Source organism: Trachypithecus francoisi, unplaced genomic scaffold (genome assembly GCF_009764315.1).
Source record: "Trachypithecus francoisi isolate TF-2019V2 unplaced genomic scaffold, Tfra_2.0 Lachesis_group5, whole genome shotgun sequence".
Lineage (NCBI taxonomy): Eukaryota > Metazoa > Chordata > Mammalia > Primates > Cercopithecidae > Trachypithecus > Trachypithecus francoisi.
The window spans coordinates 149,507,536-149,529,891 of NW_022681470.1; the positions used below are offsets into that span (position 1 = coordinate 149,507,536).

The 22,356-nt window shown below is 59.8% G+C and overlaps 1 protein-coding gene across 2 annotated transcripts in view; it reads left to right on the forward strand.

The window, feature by feature from the left end:
* Positions 1-22,356, forward strand: part of SHC2 (SHC adaptor protein 2) — a 36,770-nt gene that overhangs the window by 11,757 nt on the left and 2,657 nt on the right. Inside the window, exons 2-11 of one of the 2 annotated variants that reach the window (XM_033196839.1) lie at positions 4,521-4,591; positions 6,681-6,741; positions 6,874-6,993; positions 8,881-8,934; positions 9,132-9,183; positions 9,270-9,396; positions 10,640-10,796; positions 12,723-12,786; positions 16,601-16,759; positions 19,830-20,140. In XM_033196839.1, the coding sequence (XP_033052730.1) occupies positions 4,521-4,591; positions 6,681-6,741; positions 6,874-6,993; positions 8,881-8,934; positions 9,132-9,183; positions 9,270-9,396; positions 10,640-10,796; positions 12,723-12,786; positions 16,601-16,759; positions 19,830-20,140 (1,176 nt within the window). The remainder of the gene's footprint in view (positions 1-4,520; positions 4,592-6,680; positions 6,742-6,873; positions 6,994-8,880; positions 8,935-9,131; positions 9,184-9,269; positions 9,397-10,639; positions 10,797-12,722; positions 12,787-16,600; positions 16,760-19,829; positions 20,141-22,356) is intronic. The other variant, XM_033196840.1, reaches the window with a different exon arrangement.

Sequence of the window (22,356 nt, forward strand, 5' to 3'; positions counted from 1 at the left end):
GCTCCCCCCAGCCTTCTGTGGGAGGGTCCCAGGGCTGCCACCACAAACCACCACAAACCACAACAAACCACCACAAACTGTGGGGCTTAAAACACAGAGGCCGGGCCCGGGCACGGTGGCTCAAGCCTGTAATCCCAGCACTTTGGGAGGCCGAGACGGGCGGATCACGAGGTCAGGAGATCGAGACCATCCTGTCTGACATGGTGAAACCCCGTCTCTACTAAAAAATACAAAAAACTAGCCGGGCGAGGTGGCTGGCGCCTGTATCCCAGCTACTCGGGAGGCTGAGGCAGGAGAATGGCGTGAACCCGGGAGGTGGAGGTTGCAGTGAGCTGAGATCCGGCCACTGCACTCCAGCCTGGGCGACAGAGCGAGACTCCATCTCAAAAAACAAACAAAACCAAAACCAAACCAAAAACAAAATACACACACACAAAAACAGAATTGTTCTATCACAGTTCTGGGCCCACAGTCCGAGCCAAGATTGGGCAGGGCTGGTTTCTGCAGGAGACGCTGAGGGAGGCTCTGTCCCAGGCCCTCCGGCGTCTGGTGCCTGCAGGCCGGCGCTGGGGTCCTCGGCTGCACACGGCCCCTCCGCTGTCTGCCTCTGTCTTCACACGGCCCCTCCTTTCTGTGTCTCTGTCTTTTCAAATCTCCCTCAGTGCTTGTCTTTGTTTTTTTTTTTTGAGACAGTGTCTCCCTCTGTCACCCAGGCTGGAGTGTGGTGGTGCGATCTCTGCTGTCTGCAGCCTCCGCCTCCCAGGTCCAAATGATTCTCCTGCCTCAGCCTCCCAAGTAGCTGGGATTGCACACTCCCACCACCACACCCAGCTAATTTTTGTATTTTTATTTTTATTTTTGTATTTTTAGTAGAGTCAGGGTTTCGCCACGTTGGCTAGGCTGGTCTCAAACTCCTGACCTCGTGATCCACCTGCCTTGGCCTCCCAAAGTGCTGAGATTACAGGTATGAGCCACCGCACCCGGCCTAAACATTTTTGTTTTTTGAGACATGGTCTTGGTCTGTCGCCCAGGCTGGAGTGCAGTGGTGCCCTCACAGCTCACTGCAGCCTTGACCTCCTGGGCTCAGGCCATCCTCCCACCTCAGCCTCCTGAGTAGCTGGGACCACAGGCCCACCCTCACCATGCCCAGCTAATTTAAAATTATTTTTTTGTAGAGATGAGGTCTCATTATATTGCCCAGGCTGGTCTTGAACTCCTGGCTTCGAGAGAGCCTCGCACCTTGGTCTCCTGAGGTGCTGGGATTACCGGCATGAGCTGCTGTCCCAGGTCTAGAAATTTATTTCTCACGGTTCTGGAGGCTGGGAGGGCCATGATCGAGGCACCGGAAGATTCCGAGTCTGGTGAGGGCCTCTTCACAGAGGGCCGTGTTCTCCTGTGTCCTCACGTGGTGGAGGGCCGGGCTCTGTCTGCCGTCTCTTGTGTAAGGACGCTGATCCCAGTCCTGAGGGTGGAGCCCCCATAACCTCCTCGCCTCCCAAAGACCCCGCTGTAAATACCCTCACCGTGGAGCTTTGGTTTCCACAGAGGGATTTGAGGGGGGCACAGACATTCAGACCTAGCATCGATATTTACGAACTGGGGGAATTTCACAGAAAAGCCCTGAATTTCCCGTCTCTTTTAAAAAAAGCACATGGCCGGGCACGGTGGCTCACGCCTGTCATCCCAGCACTATGGGAGGCCGAGGCGGGCGGATCACGAGGTCAGGAGATCGAGACCATCCTGGCTAACATGGTGAAACCCCGTTTCTACTAAAAAATACAAAAAACTAGCCGGGCGAGGTGGCTGGCGCCTGTAGTCCCAGCTACTCGGGAGGCTGAGGCAGGAGAATGGCTTGAACCCAGGAGGCAGAGCTTGCAGTGAGCTGAGATCCGGCCACTGCACTCCAGCCTGGGCGACAGAGTGAAACTCTCTGAAAAAAAAAAAAAAAAAAGCACGTGGCCGTCAGCACGAGGGCCCCGGAGCATGGAACATGCCGTTTGCCGAGGCCCCCACCTCTTCCCATCATGCAGGGGGAACAGTGCAGATCCTGGAGCCCAGAGATGTGGGTTCAGGACCCAGCTCTGCAGGGCGTGTGGCCCAGCCGGTCAGTCACCCTCCCGCCTGGGCCTCTGTTTCCCAGGGGTCATTGCTGTCCACAGCAGAGCCTCCCACGTGACGAGCATCCTGAATTAACGAGGTGTGGGTATTGTTACCGCACTGCATCCTACCTCGTGTGTTTACCCGGCTAATCCTGCAGGCTGTGGGCATCTGAGTTTGCAGTCCCTATTCTCAGCCCAACAGGATAGCGCATTTCCCCTCATGAGCTGCCGTGGGCCACAGAGGGTTTCTCCCCTGCCTCCTCCGCGTACTAGGCTGTGTCCCCACAACAGGGCCCACGCACCGCACAGCTCAGGGTTTCAGCCACACAACCGGAGTGGGCTGTGTGTTGAGGGGGCAGGTAAGCGAATGAGAATCCCTCACCCTACGGCCCTGGAGCACCAGACACCGAGGCAGACACCACCCCAGAGGCACACGCTCTGCCTCAGAGAAGACAGCCATTGACCAGCCAGCATCCCACCAAAGCTGCCTCCTCAGTGGGGGAATCTTGTGTTAGGGACAGGGACCGTGGCTAATTTCTTTAGGGTCTGACCTGTCTATTACATGCCTAGAATCCATTCATCTGTTCATCCATCCATCCATCCATCACCCATCCATCCATCCATCCACCCACCCACCCACCCATCCATCCATCCACCCAACCACCCATCCATCCACCCACCCATCCACCCATCCACCCACTCATCCACCCACCCACTCATCCACCCACCCATCCATTCACCCACCCATCCATCCATCCACCCATCCACCCACCCATCCACCCACCCACCATCCATCCATCCACCCACCATCCACCCACCATCCACCACCCACCCATCCATCCATCCACCCACCCATCCACCCACCCATCCACCCATCCACCCACCCACCCATCCACCCACTCATCCACCCACGCACTCATCCACCCACCCATTCATCCACCCACCCATTCATCCACTCATCCACCCACCCATCCACCCACCCACTCATCCACCCACCCACCCACCCATCCATCCACCTGTCCACCCAACCATCCATCCACCCATCCATTCATGGTCCATATTCCTGTCCATCCATCTACCCATCTATCCATCCACTCACCCATCATCCATCCATCCATTCACCCACCCAGCCATCTGTTCATCCTCCATCCATTCTTTCATTCATCCATCCATCCTCTGTCTGTCAGTCCATCCACCCATCATCCATCCATTCAACAGGAGGTGAGGCCTCTCAGTCCATGCCCTGCTGAAGTGCTCCCAGGCTCCCCAGCTGGCCCAGGATGAACCCCTGTCCCTCATCACGGCCCAGGTGTGGGGTGTGGCCTCTGCTTCCTGTCCGCATTCTCGCATCTGTCTCTGCTCCTTGCTCGCCCTGCGCCAGGCACATGGAGCCGTGGAGACGGGCAGCGCCTGGACCAACCCACACAGTGACCTGTACACACCTCAGAGGCCCTCAGGCTGAGGTATCTGTGGGGTAAAGTCCTAAAAATGGAGTTTCAGGGTCAAAGTGTTTGTGTGTTGATCACTTAAAAAAACTGAGGTGAACTTCACGTAACATTATTAATCATTTTGCTTGTTGCATTTTTCACAATTCAGTAGTAGCATCTAGTACATTCATAATATTGTGCAACCACCCCTTTTGTCTAATTCCAGAATTGCTCATGACCCCAGTAGGAAGCGTGTTCCCATCAGCCTTCACTCCCTGACCCCTGGCACCCACACATCCTCTTGCTGCCTCTGTAGGACATTTCGTAGAGATGACGTGGGCTGTGCCCCTTCCCCTCCCACCGGCAAGGGCCAGGGATGGAAGGACGCTGTGGCCTTCGCCTCCTGGCCCTGCTCCCCGACCCTTCACGGCACTGAAGCAGGCCAGGGACTCGGCGGGACGCCTCTGCGCCTCTCGTCCCTCAGTATCATCAGAGTCGTTGAGACGGTGAATTCCCTTTTCACGGAAACGGCTGTCTTGGCCGGGAGCCCGCAAACTTCCTGTGGAGGGCGAGGCCAGCAGTGTGTGCATCTGTGGCTGCCAGGACGTCCGCCCCACTGTTGGCCAGACCCTGAGCTGGGCGCTGGAGATAGGGAAGTGCTCAGGATCGCAGTGTCCTCACACTCCTTGGCTTAGGCGCTGGCTGAACAGAAAGAGACTGACAAGGGCAAGACAGTTAAGGGAACAAGCGCCGTAGAGCCTCGGGGGGAGCCGCCAGGCCCCTGAGAAACAGCAACCTGGAGTTCGAGGGGGCGGCTCTCGGGACAGTGTCCAGGCCTTGAGGTGGGGGAGGCAGGAAGGCCCCGGAGCCACCAGGGGCAGAGGAAAGGGCTCGACCCCAGGGGTGGCCGAGGAGGCGAAGGGCTGCTGGGAAAAGGGACGTGGCTCCACCGCGGGGGTTCCGATGGCGTCTGACACCTGTTCTCTCCCCTCAGTACATGGGCTGCATCGAGGTCCTCCGCTCCATGCGCTCCCTGGACTTTAACACACGCACGCAGGTGACCAGGTGAGCCTCCAACCCTGCCCTGGCCGCGTAGGGCTGTGTGAGGCGCTGCAGGGCGGCAGCGATGGGCTCCACGACAGCCGTGCTGGGGCCCCAGGACGCAGCCTCGGTGCCCTGCTTCCTCCCTCCCACTTCACGCCACGTGTCCGCCCTGTCCCCACGCCAGGCATCAATCACTGAGCCCTGCAGGCCTCGGTCTTCCTCTAAGATAGAAAGAATGCCGGTCGCTCGCAGGGTGCTGGGCAAGTCTGCGCACGGCGGGGGGTGCAGGGCCTGGCGGGTTCCCTCTGGGACCAGGGCCCAACAGCGTCTCTGTGTCCCTGTTTTCCGCACGGTGACCTCAGGATGCTGTGCGGTGTCTGGAAAGGAATCTCAGGGGTTGTGGATATGACCCGGGCTTAAGCAGGGAGGAGAGCGACACCCTTTTTTTCTCTGAAAACTGGTTGATTCCATTCATATAGACTTAAAAAAACCTACGTGGGATAGTTTACACGTGCGCATGTGAGACGTAATTCCCGCATCAAACGATTCACCCACTTACAGTGGGCTTTGCAGGGGCTTCACAGAGTCACACGACCACCACCACTGTCTGGTTCCGAACATCCTCATCACCCCCGAAATACCCCGTCCCCTCCCCAGCCCCGGCACCACCACCCACCCCTCCCTGTCTCTGGGGATCGGCCTGTCCTGGACATTTCATAGCAATAGGATCACGCGCTGCGTGGCCTCCTGTGTCTGGCGTCTCTCACTGAACGTGACTTTCCCAAGCTGCATCCGCGCTGTGGCCTGGGTCAGAGCCTCGCTCCTTTTCTTTCTTTTTTTCTTTTCTATTTTTTTTTTTTTTTTTTTTGAGACGGAGTCTCGCTCTGCCGCCCAGGCTGGAGTGCAGTGGCCGGATCTCAGCTCACTGCAAGCTCCGCCTCCCGGGTTGACGCCATTCTCCTGCCTCAGCCTCCCGAGTAACTGGGACTACAGGCGCCCGCCACCTCGCCCAGCTAGTTTTTGTATTTTTAGTAGAGACGGGGTTTCACCGTGTTAGCCAGGATGGTCTCGATCTCCTGACCTCGTGATCTTCCCGTCTCAGCCTCCCAAAGTGCTGGGATTACAGGCTTGAGCCACTGCGCCCGGCCTATTTTTTTTTTTTTTTTTTTTTTTCGAGACGGAGTCTCACTCTGTCACCCAGGCTGGAGTGTGCGGTGGTGAGATCTTGGCTCACTGCGACCTCTGTCTCCAGGTTCAAGCAATTGTCTTGCCTCAGCCTTCCTGAGTAGCTGGGATTACAGGCACGTGCCACCACGCCCAGCTAGTTGTTATATTTTTAGTAGAGACGGGGTTTCTCCATGTTGGTCAGTCTGGTCTCGAACTCCTGACCTCAGGTGATCCATCCGCCTCGGCCTCCCAAAGTGCTGGGATGCCAGGTGGGAGCCGCCGCGCCCGGACAATTTTTAAGCTTTTGAGGAGTCCGCAGGCTGTTTTCCACAGCGGCTGCGCCGTGGAAATTCCTGTGCGCCCTGGGTCGGGGGGGCTGGTTTCTCCACATGACGCCGACATTTCCGAGGCCCCTGCAGGACACCGGAGACTTCTGACCTGTCCTGGGGACCAGTGGTTTGAGGTGCTCTCGTGGGTCAGCTTCTGCCACCACTCAGGGGCCCTCCAGAGCAGAGGTCACTCCTCCGGCACTGCAGAAGGGATCAGGACACGGGACTGGGCTCAGGCTCAGGGCCTCCTGCTCGCTGGTCCAACCCTCAGATCTGACCTCCGCCTTCCTATTGGGCCGAGGCCAGGGACACACTGGTCCCCTGGAAAGAGACAGTGGTAGAGGGGCTGGAGCTGGGGGCCGGGCATCTGCCGGATGCAAGGATGCAGACGGGGTGGGCTGCACCTGTCCTGCTGGGCACTCCTCCCCCAGGTTCCCCAGCCCCCACCCTCTCCCATCCCCTGCCTCTCTGCCTTCCTCTCCCCTCTCTGACTCTGCCCTTCTCTGAGCTCCTGCCCCCTCCCCAGACCCCCGCCCTCTCTGACTCCTTCCCCCTCCAGCTCTCCCCCTGACCGCCCCCACCACACTCTCTAAGCCGCCTCCTCCCGTCCCCAGGGAAGCCATCAACCGGCTGCACGAGGCTGTGCCTGGCGTCCGGGGATCCTGGAAGAAAAAGGTGAGTGAGGCTAGCGGCCTCTCGTGGGGCCGGTGGGGCAGTCAGGAGCCGCGGGGACGCTGCGGCCATCCTGGGAGACCCTCGGCGGCCCCCACCCATGGCCACCCTCGCTGTGCTCCGTCCCCAACTCAGGCCCCCAACAAGGCCCTGGCGTCCGTCCTGGGCAAGAGCAACCTTCGCTTCGCCGGCATGAGCATCTCCATCCACATCTCCACCGATGGCCTCAGCCTCTCTGTGCCCGCCACGCGCCAGGTGGGTCTGCCCTCCTCCCCTGGCGTCCCCAGAGCCCCAGAGGGGCCAGGAGTCCTAGGACCCACCGAGGCAAAGCCAGGCTGGGCGCTGGGGGCGGGCAGCAGGTGGCGTTTATCCGGAAAGATGAGCCGAGGCCCTGCTGAGCGGGAGCTGGGGGTGCAGCCGCTGCCTTCAGGGGCTCAGCTCAGGGGCTCCTGCCTGGGCAAGCTGTCCCGACACCGGGGTGCTCCTGGCATGGAGTGGGTAGGGGCAGGGACGCTGCTTAGCACCCCGCAGTGGCCAGGACGCCCCACCCCAGAGAGTAGTCCACCCCAACGACCACAGTGCCTGGGGGAGGGGGATAAACCCGGCTACCAGTCCTCAGGGGGAAACAAACAGCAGAAGTATCATTGCTGCAGGCTGGGCTCAGCGGCCCACACCTGTCATCCCAGCACTGGGAGGCCGAGGCGGGCGGATCACTTGAGGTCAGGAGTTCGAGACCAGCCTGGGCAACATGGAGAAACCCCGACTCTACCAAAAATACAAAGATTATCCGGGCGACGTGGCGCCTGTAGTCCCCGCTACTCGGGAGGCTGAGGCAGGAGAATCGCGTGAACCCGGGAGGCGGAGGTTGCAGTGAGCCGAGATTGCACCACTGCACTCCAGCCTGGGTGACAGAGCATCTCAAAACACCAGGAAAACAAAAAAACATAATTGCAGAAATGAAGGAAATAATAGATTCTGGGAGGCATTGCGAGGCCAGGCGAGGGGTGTCCTGAGCGTGTGCTGGGCTCTGTGTGCTGGAAGAGACTTCCTGGAGGGCTCTGGGAGGTGGTGAGGAGGGGGTCTCAAGGTCTGGCTGAGAGAGGAGGCATCTCCCTGTCAGAGAAGTTAGCATGGGTCATCGTGAGGGGTTCAGGGCAAGGCAGCGCCCTGGGCTGGCGTTGGGGCAGCAGGTGGCGGCGAGGGTCAGCTGGGGCTCCAGGGAGGAGGCTAGAGAAGGATGGAGCTGGCCAGGGGTGGCTGAGGGCTGTTTCCATGCAGTTTCCATCTCTGCCCTGACCCTGCGAGGCATGGACCCCTGACCACCTACGGACAGGACACTGAGGCTCCAAGCGGACCCTCCTGGCTGGGCCGGGGTTGGCCAGGGGAGAGCCTCGAGGGTTCCTATGGGGGCTGAGGAGTGGCTGTTCTGTAGGGAGGACTCAGGACGTGGCTGGTAGTAGGGGTTCACTGGGTCCTAGAGGGATCTGAGTGACGGGAAGCAAATGAAGCAGGACCATGCAAATGAGCATGCAAATGAGCACACAAACAAGCATGCAGATGAGCGCGCAAATGAGCATGCAAAGAAGCATGCAAATGAGCACACAAGCACGCAAATGAGCATGCAGATGAACACGCAAACGAGCGTGCAAATAAGCACACAAACAAGCATGCAAATGAGCATGCAGACGAGCATGCAAATACACTCACAGGTGCCCTTGCACGTGGACAAGGGAGTCAGGAGTGTGGGTGCAGCCCTCCCACGGCTGCTTCGGTGTGTGGGGGGGTGTGTGTGTGTGCACGTGCGTGGGGCATGGGATGTGTGTGCGTGAGCGTCTGGGCAGGTGCATGTGTGGTGTTGCAGTGGGGGTGATTTGTCCTGTCACACACATTCCCCTGTGACCTCCTGCGGGCCCCACACATCCCTTAGGGCCCTAGTCCCATCCTTGCTGGGGCCTCCACATCCCAGCCTCGGTCGTCTAGGCTGACCCAGCACCCGGCTGCAGTGGGTGCCTGTCCAGGGGACGTCTCCATCCCCACATCCCTGCCCCTGCCCCCTTCCTCGCTGTGGCCCCGGTACAGTTGCCGGGCCCCCTACTCTCAAAGTGGGGCCCCCATGACCACGTGTGCCTCCTGCCCCCACAGGTCATCGCCAACCACCACATGCCGTCCATCTCCTTCGCGTCGGGCGGAGACACGGTGAGGCCAGGGATGGGGGTGGACCTGCAGCCCCGCTGCCCCCTCCAGCCGCGAGACCCTCTCGCCCTTCCCCAGAGCCCACCTAACGTACCCTGTGCCCACATCCACTGCCCCATCTGTCTGCATTGCTGGGGTGGGTGGCTGGGAATCCCGGTGGGGGGCCCAAGCAAGTCCAGCTGGCCCCTCCCCATCCCCAGGACATGACGGATTACGTGGCCTACGTCGCCAAGGACCCCATCAACCAGAGAGGTGAGGCTCCCGGGAGGCCGGTGGGGGTCCTGTGGCCGGGGGCACGGCCGTGTGGCTTGGAGGCCGCATGACCAACGCCCCCGCAGCCTGCCACATCCTGGAGTGCTGTGAGGGCCTGGCCCAGAGCGTCATCAGCACCGTCGGCCAAGCCTTCGAGCTGCGCTTCAAGCAGTACCTGCACAGCCCACCCAAGGTGGCACTGCCCCCCGAAAGGTAACAGACCCACCTCCCCCATGCCCTGGGGATGCCCCCAGTGATCGGCCGGGTCCGGGTGCAGAGCCGGCTCCACCTCCTGCAGGCCTCAGCCTCCGTCCTGCCCTTGTCCCTCCCTCCCTGTCCCCTGAGAATGTGGCTCGGCCAGAGGATCCTGTTTCCTCGGCTGTAACACCCGGGTAAACGCATCCCCGCCCCCAGGACTGGGGAGGACTGAGCGAGCTGACTCCCCCGTGTGCCTGAGGCTGTCGGCCCTGCTGCCGTAACCAACATCCCTCCTCCAGACGCACGGCCGGCTCCTGCAAAGGGCAGCGAACGGCCTCTGTCTCACCGCGGAAGATGTGTAAAGGGGGGGAACGTGTCTGTGTGCTGGTAACACGTTATTTATAGACATTGAAGTGTGAATGTCACGTGTCGCAAAATATGATTCTCTGGATGTTTTCTCAAACACTTAACTTTGATGATTTAAAGACTGAACACCCATTCTTAGCTCGAGGGACACACAGATCTAGGCAGTGAGCTGGATTTGGCCCTGGGCTGGGGTTTGCCATCCGGCCTTGGAGCAGGAGGTAGTTAAGTCTCTATTCATCATCAGAAAGTCACGTTCCTCCCACGGCGGGAGGGCAGGTGCAGGCCCGTGAGCTCCCAGCCCTGCCGGTCACGTGTGCTCACACTCACCCCTTTGTGCACAGGGACAGCGTGCTTGACGCACATTCCTCGGCGCGCTCTGAAGCTGGGACGGGCTCCTCGCCTGCCTCTGGAGCTGCCCCTGCCTTCCGTAGGCTGCCCCGTGATTTATCCCAGCAGCGATTGTGGGCCAGGCAGGGTGCGCCCCTCTGGCTCTCGGGCCGTGCTTGCTGAGGAGCCAGTGCCATCGGGGCCGCAGGGCGGGGCGCTCTGATCCCAGAGAGTTGCCACCCTGACCGGCGGTGTCCTGGTTCTGAGTATAAACTCTGCCGCCGGGCAGCGCCGGAGGTGGGCGGAAAGGAGTGGAGACTGGGTTGCCAACGTCCTGCCTTTTGTGCTACAGCTTGGAAATGTGTGCAACACTCCATTTTAGAGATGAGGAAGTAATGGGCCTGGTCACTCGCTGTAGAAGCGTTTCCCGGTGGGAACCCTCAGTGACAGGCGGGGGGCTGGGATTCAAACTCAGGTCTTTCCTGCTCCCCCAGAAGCTCGAGCTGTAAGGGTTTAGCCCCCTTCGGCCCTGCCTGTGCCATGGCCATTGCTGTCTGTCCCCCAGGCTGGCGGGGCCAGAGGAGTCGGCCTGGGGGGACGAGGAGGAGGCTGTGGAGCACAGCTACTACAACAGCGTCCCGGGGAAGGAGCCGCCGCCGGGCGGGCTGGTGGACTCCAGGCTGGCCCTGACACAGCCCTGCGCCCTCACGGCCCTCGGCCAGGTCAGCCTCTGCCCTCATGGGGACGGGGGCAGGGATGCCCAAGCTGCTGGTCTCCTGGGCCTTCCTCCAGCTCTTCTTTCTGCTCCTGTTCTCCTTGATCCTAGAGGACGGTCTCTCTCTCACTCAGACTCACTCACTCATTCACTCCCTCACAGACTTGTGATCTCACTCACTCACGATCTCACTCACTCACGATCTCACTCACGATCTCACTCATGATCTCACTCACTCACTCATTCACAATCTCACGATCTCACTCACGATCTCACTCATGATCTCACTATGATCTCACTCACGATCTCAAAATCTCATGATCTCACTCACGATCTTGCTCACGATCTCACTCATGATCTCACTACGATCTCACTCACAATCTCATGATCTCACGATCTCACAATCTCACTCACAATCTCACTGACTCACTCACTCACTCACAACTTCACAGTCTCACAGACTCACTCAGACTCACAGACTCACTCACGATCTCACTCGCACACTCACGATCTCACTCACTCACGATCTCACTCATGATCTCACTCACTGACTCATTCACAATCTCACGATCTCACTCAGACTCATTCACTCACGATCTCACTCACGATCTCATGATCTCACTCACTGACTCACTCACAACTTCACGGTCTCACTCACAGACTCACTCACGATCTCACTCACCATCTCACGATCTCACAATCTCACTCACGATCTCACTCACTCACTATCTCTCTTACTCACGATCTCACTCACTAACTCATTTACAATCTCATGATCTCACTCAGACTCACTCACAGTCTCACAGACTCAGACTAACAGACTCACTCACGATCTCACTCATGATCTCATGATCTCACTCACGATCTCGCTCACTCATTCACTTATGATCTCACTCAGACTCACAGACTCACAGACTCACGATCTCATGATTTCATTCATGATCTCACAATCTCACGATCTCACAATCTCACTCACGATCTCACTCGCTCACGATCTCGCTCACTCACGATCTCGCTCACTCATTCACTTACGATCTCACTCAGACTCACTCAGACTTACTCAGACTCACAGACTCACTCACTCACAGACTCACAATCTCACTCACTCACGATTTCACTCATGATCTCACGATCTCACCATCTCACTCATTCACTCACTCACAATCTCACGATCTCACTCAGACTCCCAGTCTCACTCACAGACTCACTCAGATTCACTCACAGACTCACTCACAGACTCGCAATCTCACAGACTCACAATGGGGCGCCATGTAGCTGCTGCGCCTACTCTCCCACTCACTCACTCACTCACTCACCAACTCACTGTCTCACTCACGATCTCACTCACTCACAGACTCATTCACAGACTGTCTCTCTCTCTCACTCACCATCTCACCCACGATGAGGTGCCGTCTATCTGCCCGGCCTACTCTGGACACATTAGACGAGGTGGCATTTCAGACATGACTTCTACCCTCAGACACTGAATAAATACGCTAATGATTTAATCACAGCGTTGATAAGGCCACCAGGGATGCACTGAGGATGTCCACAGGGACCTGGACTCTGTAGGGAGGTCGGAGGGCTTCCCTGAGGAAGCGGCGTTTGGGCGGGGCCCTGACTGGTAAATAGGAGCTGCCTGGGACAGCAGTGCGGGGAAGGGCATCCAGGCAGGGGGAACAGCCATTGCAAAGTGGCAGGATGTGCTGACCACCTTCTGAGGTGGAGAGACGGCGGGGAAGGCCACGGCAGAGGTGAGCGGCAGGCCCAGGGGGCTCAGTCACAGAGCGAGGGAGCCAGGGGAGGGCCAGGGCTGGACTTCCCACCCCTAAGTCTCCAGCTGTCTGGGAGGGCCGGGTGGGGAGACGAGGGGTCCTGAACCAGGAAGAGGGGCTTGCACACACTGGGGAACCTCTCGCTGCTCTGTTTCCAGGGTCCATCTGCTTCTCTAAGAGATGCCCGCAGCCTGCCATGGGACGTGGGATCCACGGGCACAGGTAGGATGGGCTTGGGCTGCAAGGGGTGCCCACGAGGATTCTGGGGCGCCTCAGCCCTGTCCCGCGCTGCCTCCCCCTCAGTCTTTCTCCTCTCTGCTTATTTCACATTCACCTACGATGTCATCTTGCTCCTCACAGTCTGCTGAGATTGTCATCATCAGTGTCTGTTTCTCCTGCACAGACTGGATTCCGTGTGTGTTGGACGTAGGTGCTGCGTCATCCACACGGTATTAGGTTTCTGTCCGTGTTGGACGTAGGTGCTGCGTCATCCACACGGTATTAGGTTTCTGTCCGTGTTGGACGTAGGTGCTGCGTCATCCACACGGTATTAGGTTTCTGTCCGTGTTGGACGTAGGTGCTGCGTCATCCACACGGTATTAGGTTTCTGTCCGTGTTGGACGTAGGTGCTGCGTCATCCACATGGTATTAGGTTTCTGTCCGTGTTGGACGTAGGTGCTGCGTCATCCACACGGTATTAGGTTTCTGTCCATGTGGCTCCTGAGTTGTTTTCCTAGCTTTTGCCCGGATACTCAAGCTGGTTCAAACGCGCATCACGGCCCCCAATTTTGCAGATGGGGTGTGCTACCCATGTGCCTTCCGCCTTGCTGTGTCCACGGGGCAAACATCGCGGGTTCTTCCCACACCCTGCTCCTGGACATCTGCGTCAATTCCAGGCCTTTGCCATGACAGACAGTGGTGCGGTGACCTTATACGGTCCGCTTGTGTGCCAGGACTCAACAAATATATCCCACGGAGGGGCATCCATGCCATTTCAGTAGGAATCAGTAATTGCCCGCTCAACCGACATTCCCACCGGGCACTTCGAGCTTTGGCTTTTTGTTTTTGAGACAGCATCTTGCTCTGCCGCCCAGGTTGGAGTACAGTGGCGTGATCACAGCTCACGGAAGCCTCCACCTCTCAGGCTCCAGCAGTTCTTCCTGCTAACCCTCCAGAGTAGCTGGAACCACAGACCTGTGCCACTGCACCCAGCAAATTCTTAAATTTTGTGGAGGTGAGGTCTCACTGTGTTGCCCAGGCTGGTTTCGAAGCCCTGGGCTCAAGAGAGCCTCCCTTCCCTGTGCCGTGTGCAATTCCCCTTCCCTGTGCAATTCCCTCTTCTCTGTGAAATTCCCCCCTCCCTGTGCCGCATGCAATTCCCCTTCCCTGTGCCGTGTGCAATTCCCTCTTCCCTGTGCCGTGTGCAATTCCCCCTTCCCTGTGCCGCGTGCAATTCCCCTTCCCTGTGCCGCGTGCAATTCCCCCTTCCCTGTGCCGCGTGCAATTCCCTCTACCCTGTGCAATTCCCTCTTCCCTGTGCCGCGTGCAATTCCCTCTTAGCGAGGCCATTCCTGATGGGCATTGAGTGACCCTCCCGCTCCCTCAGGTAGCTCCACGGCAGGCGCCCCTGGTTCCCACGAGCCCTTTTCTCCGGTGCATGCTGAGCTGGGAACTGCCCGGTCACGGAGCGCTGACCTTACATTACCCGCGGTGCCCATCACCCTCGAGGCGGCTGTGCAGTCGGCTGACCCAGCGGCCCTGCCTGTGGCTACCTGGGTCCTAACAGCCTTGCTAACATCTGTGTTGAGCTTTTTTTAGATCTTCCTAAACAATCTGGCATTTTGCTGCCAAGCGTCAGAGCCCTTGAGCAGCTTGGAGAAGCTTGAGCCATTGGGAACCACCCGGTGCCCAGCTGTGAGCTGGTCCTGGCCCACGTTCCTCTGCGAGGCTGGCAGCTCACCCCTGCCGAGGGGCTCGACAGGGTTCCCGGCCCCCGTGCCCACACCCAGGCTATTCTCACTGCTTGTCGTGCCTTTCGGGATTCTCTGCCCAAGAACTCCTACAAACATGCCACACTGCAGTTCTAGGGTGCACGGATTCCTCCACCCATCTGCCTCCCGAGGTGTCGTCCTCCCCTCACCAGACTCTCCCTCCCTCCCGAGGTGCCGTCCTCCCCTTCCCGGACTCTCCCTCCCGCAGGGTCGTCCTCCCCTCGCCAGACTCTCCCTCCTCCCGAGGTGCCGTCCTCCCCTCCCCGGACTCTCCCTCCGCAGGGTCGTCCTCCCCTCGCCAGACTCTCCCTCCCGAGGTGCCGTCCTCCCCTCCCCGGACTCTCCCTCCCGCAGGGTCGTCCTCCCCTCGCCAGACTCTCCCTCCCTCCCCGGACTCTCCCTCCCTCCGAGGTGCCGTCCTCCCCTCCCCGGACTCTCCCTCCTGCAGGGTCGTCCTCCCCTCGCCAGACTCTCCCTCCCTCCCGAGGTGCCGTCCTCCCCTCCCCGGACTCTCCCTCCCGCAGGGTCGTCCTCCCCTCGCCAGACTCTCCCTCCCTCCTGTGGTGTCGTCCTCCCCTCCCTGGACTCTCCCTCCCTCCCGCGGTGTCGTCCTCCCCTCCCCGGACTCTCCCTCCCTCCCGAGGTGCCGTCCTCCCCTCCCCGGACTCTCCCTCCCGCAGGGTCGTCCTCCCCTCGCCAGACTCTCCCTCCCTCCTGTGGTGTCGTCCTCCCCTCCCTGGACTCTCCCTCCCTCCCGAGGTGTCGTCCTCCCCTCCCCGGACTCTCCCTCCCTCCCACAGGGTCGTCCTCCCCTCCCCGGACTCTCCCTCCCACAGGGTCGTCCTCCCCTCCCCGGACTCTCCCTCCCGCGGTGTCGTCCTCCCCTCCCCGGACTCTCCCTCCCACAGTGCTGTCCTCCCCTCTCTGGACTCTTGCCACTGTGTTTCTTCCTTCTTGTCCACCCTGACCCTAAGAAGCTGAGAGAATCTGTGCCCCGTCCTGGTAGACTGGGAAGGCCAGAGACAAGCCCCTGCTCTCGTCACCCAGCAAGGGCTAGTGTGGCCTCTCGTTCACGTGGCGTCACAGCCAGACCCTGTTCCGAGGCAGAGGCAGCCCAGTCAGGGCCCGGCGGAATGATGCAGGCGGGGTCCAGGCAGGTCCGGAGGGAATGCCCCGAGGACACCTGCGATGCCGGTCCGGCTTTTGAACCATGTAGATACTTTTTTTTTTTTTTTGAGACTGAGTCTCATTCTGTTGTCCAGGCTGGAGGGCAATGGCACAATCTCAGCTCACTGCAATCTCTGCCTCCCAGTTTCAAGTGATTCTCACACCTCTGCCTCCCGACTAGTTGGGATTATGGGCGCCCACCACCAGGCCCGGCTAATTTTTGTATTTTTAGTAGAGACGGGGTTTCGCCACGTTGGCCAGGCTGGTCTCGAACTCCTGACCTCAAATGATTCACCTGCCTCTGCCTCCAAAAGTGCTGGGATTACAGGCGTGAGCCACCACGCCCGGCCCCATGTAAATACTTTACGTGTTCAAAATACAATTAAAAAACGAAAGGAAGGAAAATCTCAAAATAGAACCGAGTCAGAACAAGTGACCCACGTGTGCCATGTTGATAGCATAATTACAGGGAAGCAGAGTCATTGTGATTATTTTTAAACGTGGAGACTGATCATACACACTGGGAAGCTCTGGTCCCTGAGCCGGGAAGGGGGCCGCGGCGGGGCTGGGTAGGGCAGTGGCTGTCCTCTCCCTGGGCGTGGATGTCTGGTGCCCACAGCCCCTGCCGCACGCTGTCCCACTCGTGTCCCTTGTTGGAGCCCCGACAGGGCTTTACTGCTGCTGTAAGACACTCCTGGTGATGCCTGCAGACGGGCGGGTTACCATGGGGAGGCCAGAGCAGCATCTGCCCTGCAGCCAGCAGCACACGTGGTGGGGGAGGCTCCTGGTGGGACCCTGCCCAGTGTCCGGGGCCTTGCTCCCTGCGAGCCCCTCGCCTGGCTCCCAGCCGACCCCCTGCCCCTCCTCACACTCCCCAGCTCCGCCAGGGGACGGCTATGTGCAGGCGGACGCCCGGGGCCCCCCGGACCTGGAGGAACACCTCTATGTCAACACCCAGGGTCTGGACGCCCCCGAGCCGGAGGTAGCGGTACTGCTGCAGCCCAAGGACAGTCCCAAGAAGGATCTGTTTGACATGCGTATGTGGGCAGCCTGGGGGGCGGCCATCACCGCGCGGCCTGTTGTCTGATGGGGGAGGCTCAACCCCCCCACCCCCACTCACTAGGGGGTCCCTGGTTTGATTTGGGCGGCTCCCTTCTCCCCCTGAGATGCTTTACGTCCACAGGTGTGGGGCGGGGAGGCCCAGTCTGTCTCCTGTCGGAGGCCTTGTCTGATGGGGGTGGCCTGGACTCTGCCTTAAAAGGGGCCAGTCTGACAGGGGAGGCCCATTCCCCTCCAGTGAGTGCGGCCCAGCAGTGTGATGGGTGAGGCCCAGACCCTCCCACCGGACCCCGTCTCCCGGGGCCTCCCTGCTGAACTCCCCGTCTCATGGGGAAGGCTGCTGGCCCCACTCTGCGAGAAGCTCCGCGCTCTCGGGGGTGACCCACCTGCCCCTGTCGGAACCCCCAGTCTGAAGGGAGGGGCTTCATCATGCCTTGAAAGAATGACCAGTGTGGGGGGAGGCTGCGGCCCCGTCTGTGGGACCCTTGGGTCAACAGAGGAAGCCAGACCCTTGCCCCGTGGGACTCCTCGGTCTGAGAGGGGAGGCCTCGTCTTTTCTCTGTGGGACTCCCGGCCTCTGCAACTGCCTGGCCCGCTGGTCTCCACGCTGCCTCTGGGTCTCCCTGGTCGGATGAGGGAATTTAAATTTCCTCTTCACGTGACCCTGGGCTCTGAGGATTCTTCCTACGGAAATCCCAGCCTGATGGGGGAGGCACAGCTTCCTGCTTGAAGGAACGCCCAGTCCAATGAGGGAGGCTTAGTCCACCCCTGGACAAAGTGGCTAGTCTGATGGTGAACCCATTCCTTCCTTCCGCATGGGATGACCTAGCCCAAGGGAGCCCTCAGCCTGAGGGAGGAGGCTTGCCGCTTGTCCTTCCTTGCCTGAGGTGTCCAGAATTCTCCTGATTTCCTGCAGCCCCGGCTCTGCCCTCCTCGAGCTCGGAGGGGTGTTGGCTCTGAGCTGCCAGAGAGGGTCCTCGCCCGAGCTCAGGACGCATCCCAAGCTAGCTGCAAATTTCTTCCTTCCCTCCACCAGCTGACAATGCAGCGTCTCCTTAACATCACAATAATGACACTGTCTAGCACCTAGTGGGCGCCTGCTGGGTACCAAGCACTACCCTTGGCCCTCTTCCCTCCCAACCCTCAGCTGGGAAAGGAGGGGCTTGGGACCGTGAGCTTCCTTCTGAGGCAGGCTGTCCCTCAGGGTGACCGGACTGCCAGACAGCCCTGGTTGAGGAAAGGTGATGAAAAGTCCTGGGGCTGCCTCTGGTTCACCACGTGCTCATCCCCGAACCAGTCGCTGGCTGGGAGGGTGAGGTGAACATGCTGACTGGCCAGGCTCGGAGCTGGAGCTGGTTCAGCCCCAGGGTCAGGGTGGGAGGACCCCCCAGGACCAGGAGCTGGAGGGGTGCGGGGCTGGCCCAGCCATAGGGAGACCAGGGAGTGAGGGTCAGGGTGGGAGGACCCCCCAAGACCAGGAGCTGGAGGGGTGCGGGGCTGGCCCAGCTACAGGTACACTAGGGAGTGAGGGTCAGGGTGGGAGGACCCCCCAAGACCAGGAGCTGGAGGAGTGCGGGGCTGGCCCAGCTACAGGTACACTAGGGAGTGAGGGTCAGGGTGGGAGGACCCCCCAGGACCAGGAGCTGGAGGGGTGCGGGGCTGGCCCAGCCATAGGGAGACCAGGGAGTGAGGGTCAGGGTGGGAGGACCCCCCAGGACCAGGAGCTGGAGGAGTGCGGGGCTGGCCCAGCTACAGGTACACTAGGGAGTGAGGGTCAGGGTGGGAGGACCCCCCAGGACCAGGAGCTGGAGGGGTGCGGGGCTGGCCCAGCCATAGGGAGACCAGGGAGTCAGGGTCAGGGTGGAAGGACCCCCAGGGCCAGGAGCTGGAGGGGTGCGGGGCTGGCCCAGCCATAGGGAGACCAGGGAGTCAGGGTCAGGGTGGAAGGACCCCCAGGGCCAGGAGCTGGAGGGGTGCGGGGCTGGCCCAGCCATAGGGAGACCAGGGAGTGAGGGTCAGGGTGGGAGGACCCCCCAGGACCAGGAGCTGGAGGGGGCGGGGCTGGCCCAGCCATAGGGAGACCAGGGAGTGAGGGTCAGGGTGGGAGGACCCCCCAGGACCAGGAGCTGGAGGGGTGCGGGGCTGCCCAGCCATAGGGAGACCAGGGAGTGAGGGTCAGGGTGGGAGGACTCCCCAGGACCAGGAGCTGGAGGGGTGCGGGGCTGGCCCAGCCATAGGGAGACCAGGGAGTGAGGGTCAGGGTGGGAGGACCCCCCAGGACCAGGAGCTGGAGGGGTGCGGGGCTGGCCCAGCCATAGGGAGACCAGGGAGTGAGGTTCAGGGTGGGAGGACCCCCCAGGACCAGGAGCTGGAGGGGTGCGGGGCTGGCCCAGCCATAGGGAGACCAGGGAGTGAGGGTCAGGGTGGGAGGACCCCCCAGGACCAGGAGCTGGAGGAATTTGAGGCTGCTCAAGCCACAGGTAGATGCGTCTCCGTCAGGGCTGGGGCCCCAGTGTTGTGGTGTCTGAACCATGCTGCTTTCTGCCTGGGGACAAGCCCACACCTGTTTGACAATGAGGGGACTGAGACTCAGAGGAGAGCCTTTGAGCGGCCTGTCGGATGTCGGCCCTGTTGGAAGCCGTTAGAAAACCCAGGGGCAGAACATTTTAACACTAGAGGCAGCAGAGGGAAGCCAGTTTTCATCGTGAGTATTTAGGGTACATTGGAGACCCCGGCCAATGCGGTAAGACCAGATGAGGAAAGAAGAGGCGTGTACTATGGGAAGGAGACCCACCTAACAAGGCAAGAAAAAGAAATAGGAGTTAACCTCTGAAAGAAAGAGCTGCTGTCGGGGTCCAGGTTGCCGCACGTGAGCCCACGCACGCACGGGGCTGGGCGGAGCGTGAGTCTCATACACTGGGTGCTCGGTCAGTGCAGGCCGACCAGTTCACGGAGGACTCCCCGGGGAACCCGTTTCTCCCAGCTCTGGTCCCGGCGGGAGCAGCTGCCTGCCCCTGCCTGCCCAGCGCTGCTGTCCCCGGCCTGCAGGACCCTTCGAGGATGCCCTGAAGTTGCATGAGTGCTCAGTGGCCGCAGGTATGACAGCAGCCCCCCTTCCCTTGGAGGACCAGTGGCCCAGCCCCCCTACCCGCCGGGCTCCTGTGGCCCCCACGGAGGAACAGCTGCGCCAGGAGCCCTGGTACCACGGCCGGATGAGCCGTCGGGCGGCAGAGAGGATGCTCCGAGCTGATGGGGACTTCCTCGTGCGAGACAGCATCACCAACCCCGGGCAGTATGTCCTCACCGGCATGCACGCCGGGCAGCCCAAGCACCTGCTGCTGGTGGACCCCGAGGGCGTGGTAAGCTGGGCGCAGGTGGGAGGGTCTTGGGGCATCCGGAGGCTTAGCTGGGCACAGTTGGGAGGGTCTCGGGCCCGAGGGCATCCAGGGGCTTTCCGTGTTTATGAAGCTTTTCCAGATTGTTCCAGATGTTGCGTTTGACCAGCTACTATAGAATTGCAAAGTATCTTCCAGTTTATTTTTGAGACAGAGTCTGGCTCTGTCACCCAGGCTTGTGTGTAGTGGCAGAATCATGGCTCTCTGCAGCCTCGAACTCCTGGGCTCAAGCGGTCCCCCTGGCTCAGCCTCCTGAGTAGCCAGGACTACAGGTGGGAGCCACCGTCCCCAGCTAAGTTTTTGTAGAGATGGGGCCTTGCCGTGTTGCCCAGGTTGGTCCTGAACTCCTGGCCTCAAGTGATCCTCCTGACTTGGCCTACCAATCGTAATCCCAGTTGTATGATTTCATGCATCATAAGATGCTCCCCCACCATTTATCATGACTTACGCACCTTACAAATGGTGATGTATTTGAGGGATAAATAGGGTATTTTCAGGTTCTAATTTATTTGAGGGTGTACAAAGCACGTCTCAATTTACAACGAATTTTGGGATCAAGTTACTGAATTAGTTCAACTCTTCCTTCCCTTTCTTTCTCTCTCTTTTTCTTTTTTTTTGACGGAGTCTCACACTGTTGCCCAGGCTGGAGTCCAGTGGCACAATCTCAGCTCACTGCAAGCTCCACCTCCCCGGTTCAAGCAATTCTCCCGCCTCAGTCTCCTGAGTAGCTGGGATTACAGGCTCCCACCACCACACCTGGCTAATTTTTCGTATTTTTTTAGTAGAGATGGGATTTCACGATGTTGGCCAGGCTGGTCTCGAACTCCTGACCTCGTGATCCGCCCGCCTCGGCCTCCCAAAGTGCTGGGATTACAGGCATGAGCCGCTGCACCCGGCCTAATTGCTTCCATTCTGAGATAGACAGTCTCCCCGCCCCAATTTTGACGTCTCTGGAGTCTGGATTTTGTTTTAAAACCATCGACTGCATACTTGAACTGCATCATTATTTAACAGGGAGGTTTTTCTCCTCTCTCTCCTCCTGGTACCTAAAATCGTGGTGCATCTTACAGTTGCTCTGGGCCAATGGGATTTAGTAATCTCCAGCTTCTAAAGCGTTTTAGGGTTTACAAAGCATTTTCCAATTTACAAGGAGTTCTAGGGTTTATGAAGCATTTTGAGCGTCTGAGGGCTACGTGGGTGATTTCTCAGGTGAGGAGGTGCTGGAGGGTTCGGAGGCCTCTCAGAGTGTAGGAGGCGTTTTCAGCCGTCCAGCCGAACCCTCAGAGTGGCTCTTGGGCTGGTGTGAGCCTGGTCTCTGCGTGAAGCACACAGGGGTGGCAGGGGTGGCACTTGTGCGCCCCGGCCTGGGACAAAGCTGGAGAGGGGCAGGGCTTGGGCGAGGGGCGCCTGCTCTCCCAGTTCCTGAGCCCCCTCCAGACTGTTTCCGGTCCCCCCGCCGCCGCCTAGCCTCTAGCCTGGTGGGTGACGCCTCCGTTCTTTCCCAGGCCAGATTCCCTCTGTTAAACGGATCCCTGGGGTCAGACTGGCAGCCCCTAGACCTGGGGAAGCTTCAGAACATCTACCGGTACCTTGTCGAAAGGCAGATTCCCAGCTCCCATTCCCAGTGCCATGGAAGGAGATGATTTTGCCGCAGGCCTAGGAATGTGCATTTGCCCCTGTTCCCCACGTGAAATGTGCACAGGGCCCCCAGCCTCACCCACAAACTGCTCAGCAGCTGGGGACACGTCACCCAGGAACTCAGAGCAGCTGGGGACACGTCGCCTCCCGGGTGCTGCTCGGTCCAAGGCCCCTCCCGGCGCCCGCTGGTGGCCGCCTCCCGGGTGCTGCTCGGTCCGAGGCCCCTCCCGGCGCCCGCTGGTGGCCGCCTCCCGGGTGCTGCTCGGTCCGAGGCCCCTCCCGGCACCCGCTGGTGGCCGCCTCCCGGGTGCTGCGGGTTTGTGGACACACGGCTCCAGTCTCTGCCTTCTCCTGTGTGTCTGCTTGTTTTCTTCCTGTCAGGACAGCAGTCATTGGACTTAGGGCCCACCTGGCTCATCCTGGACGCATTCGTCCCAGGACCCTTGACCAGGACCCTTGACCTGTGGACCTTTTTCCAAATGAGGTCACATCCACAGGCTCTGGGGGCCATATCTTCATGGGTCACCCTTCAGCCACCAACA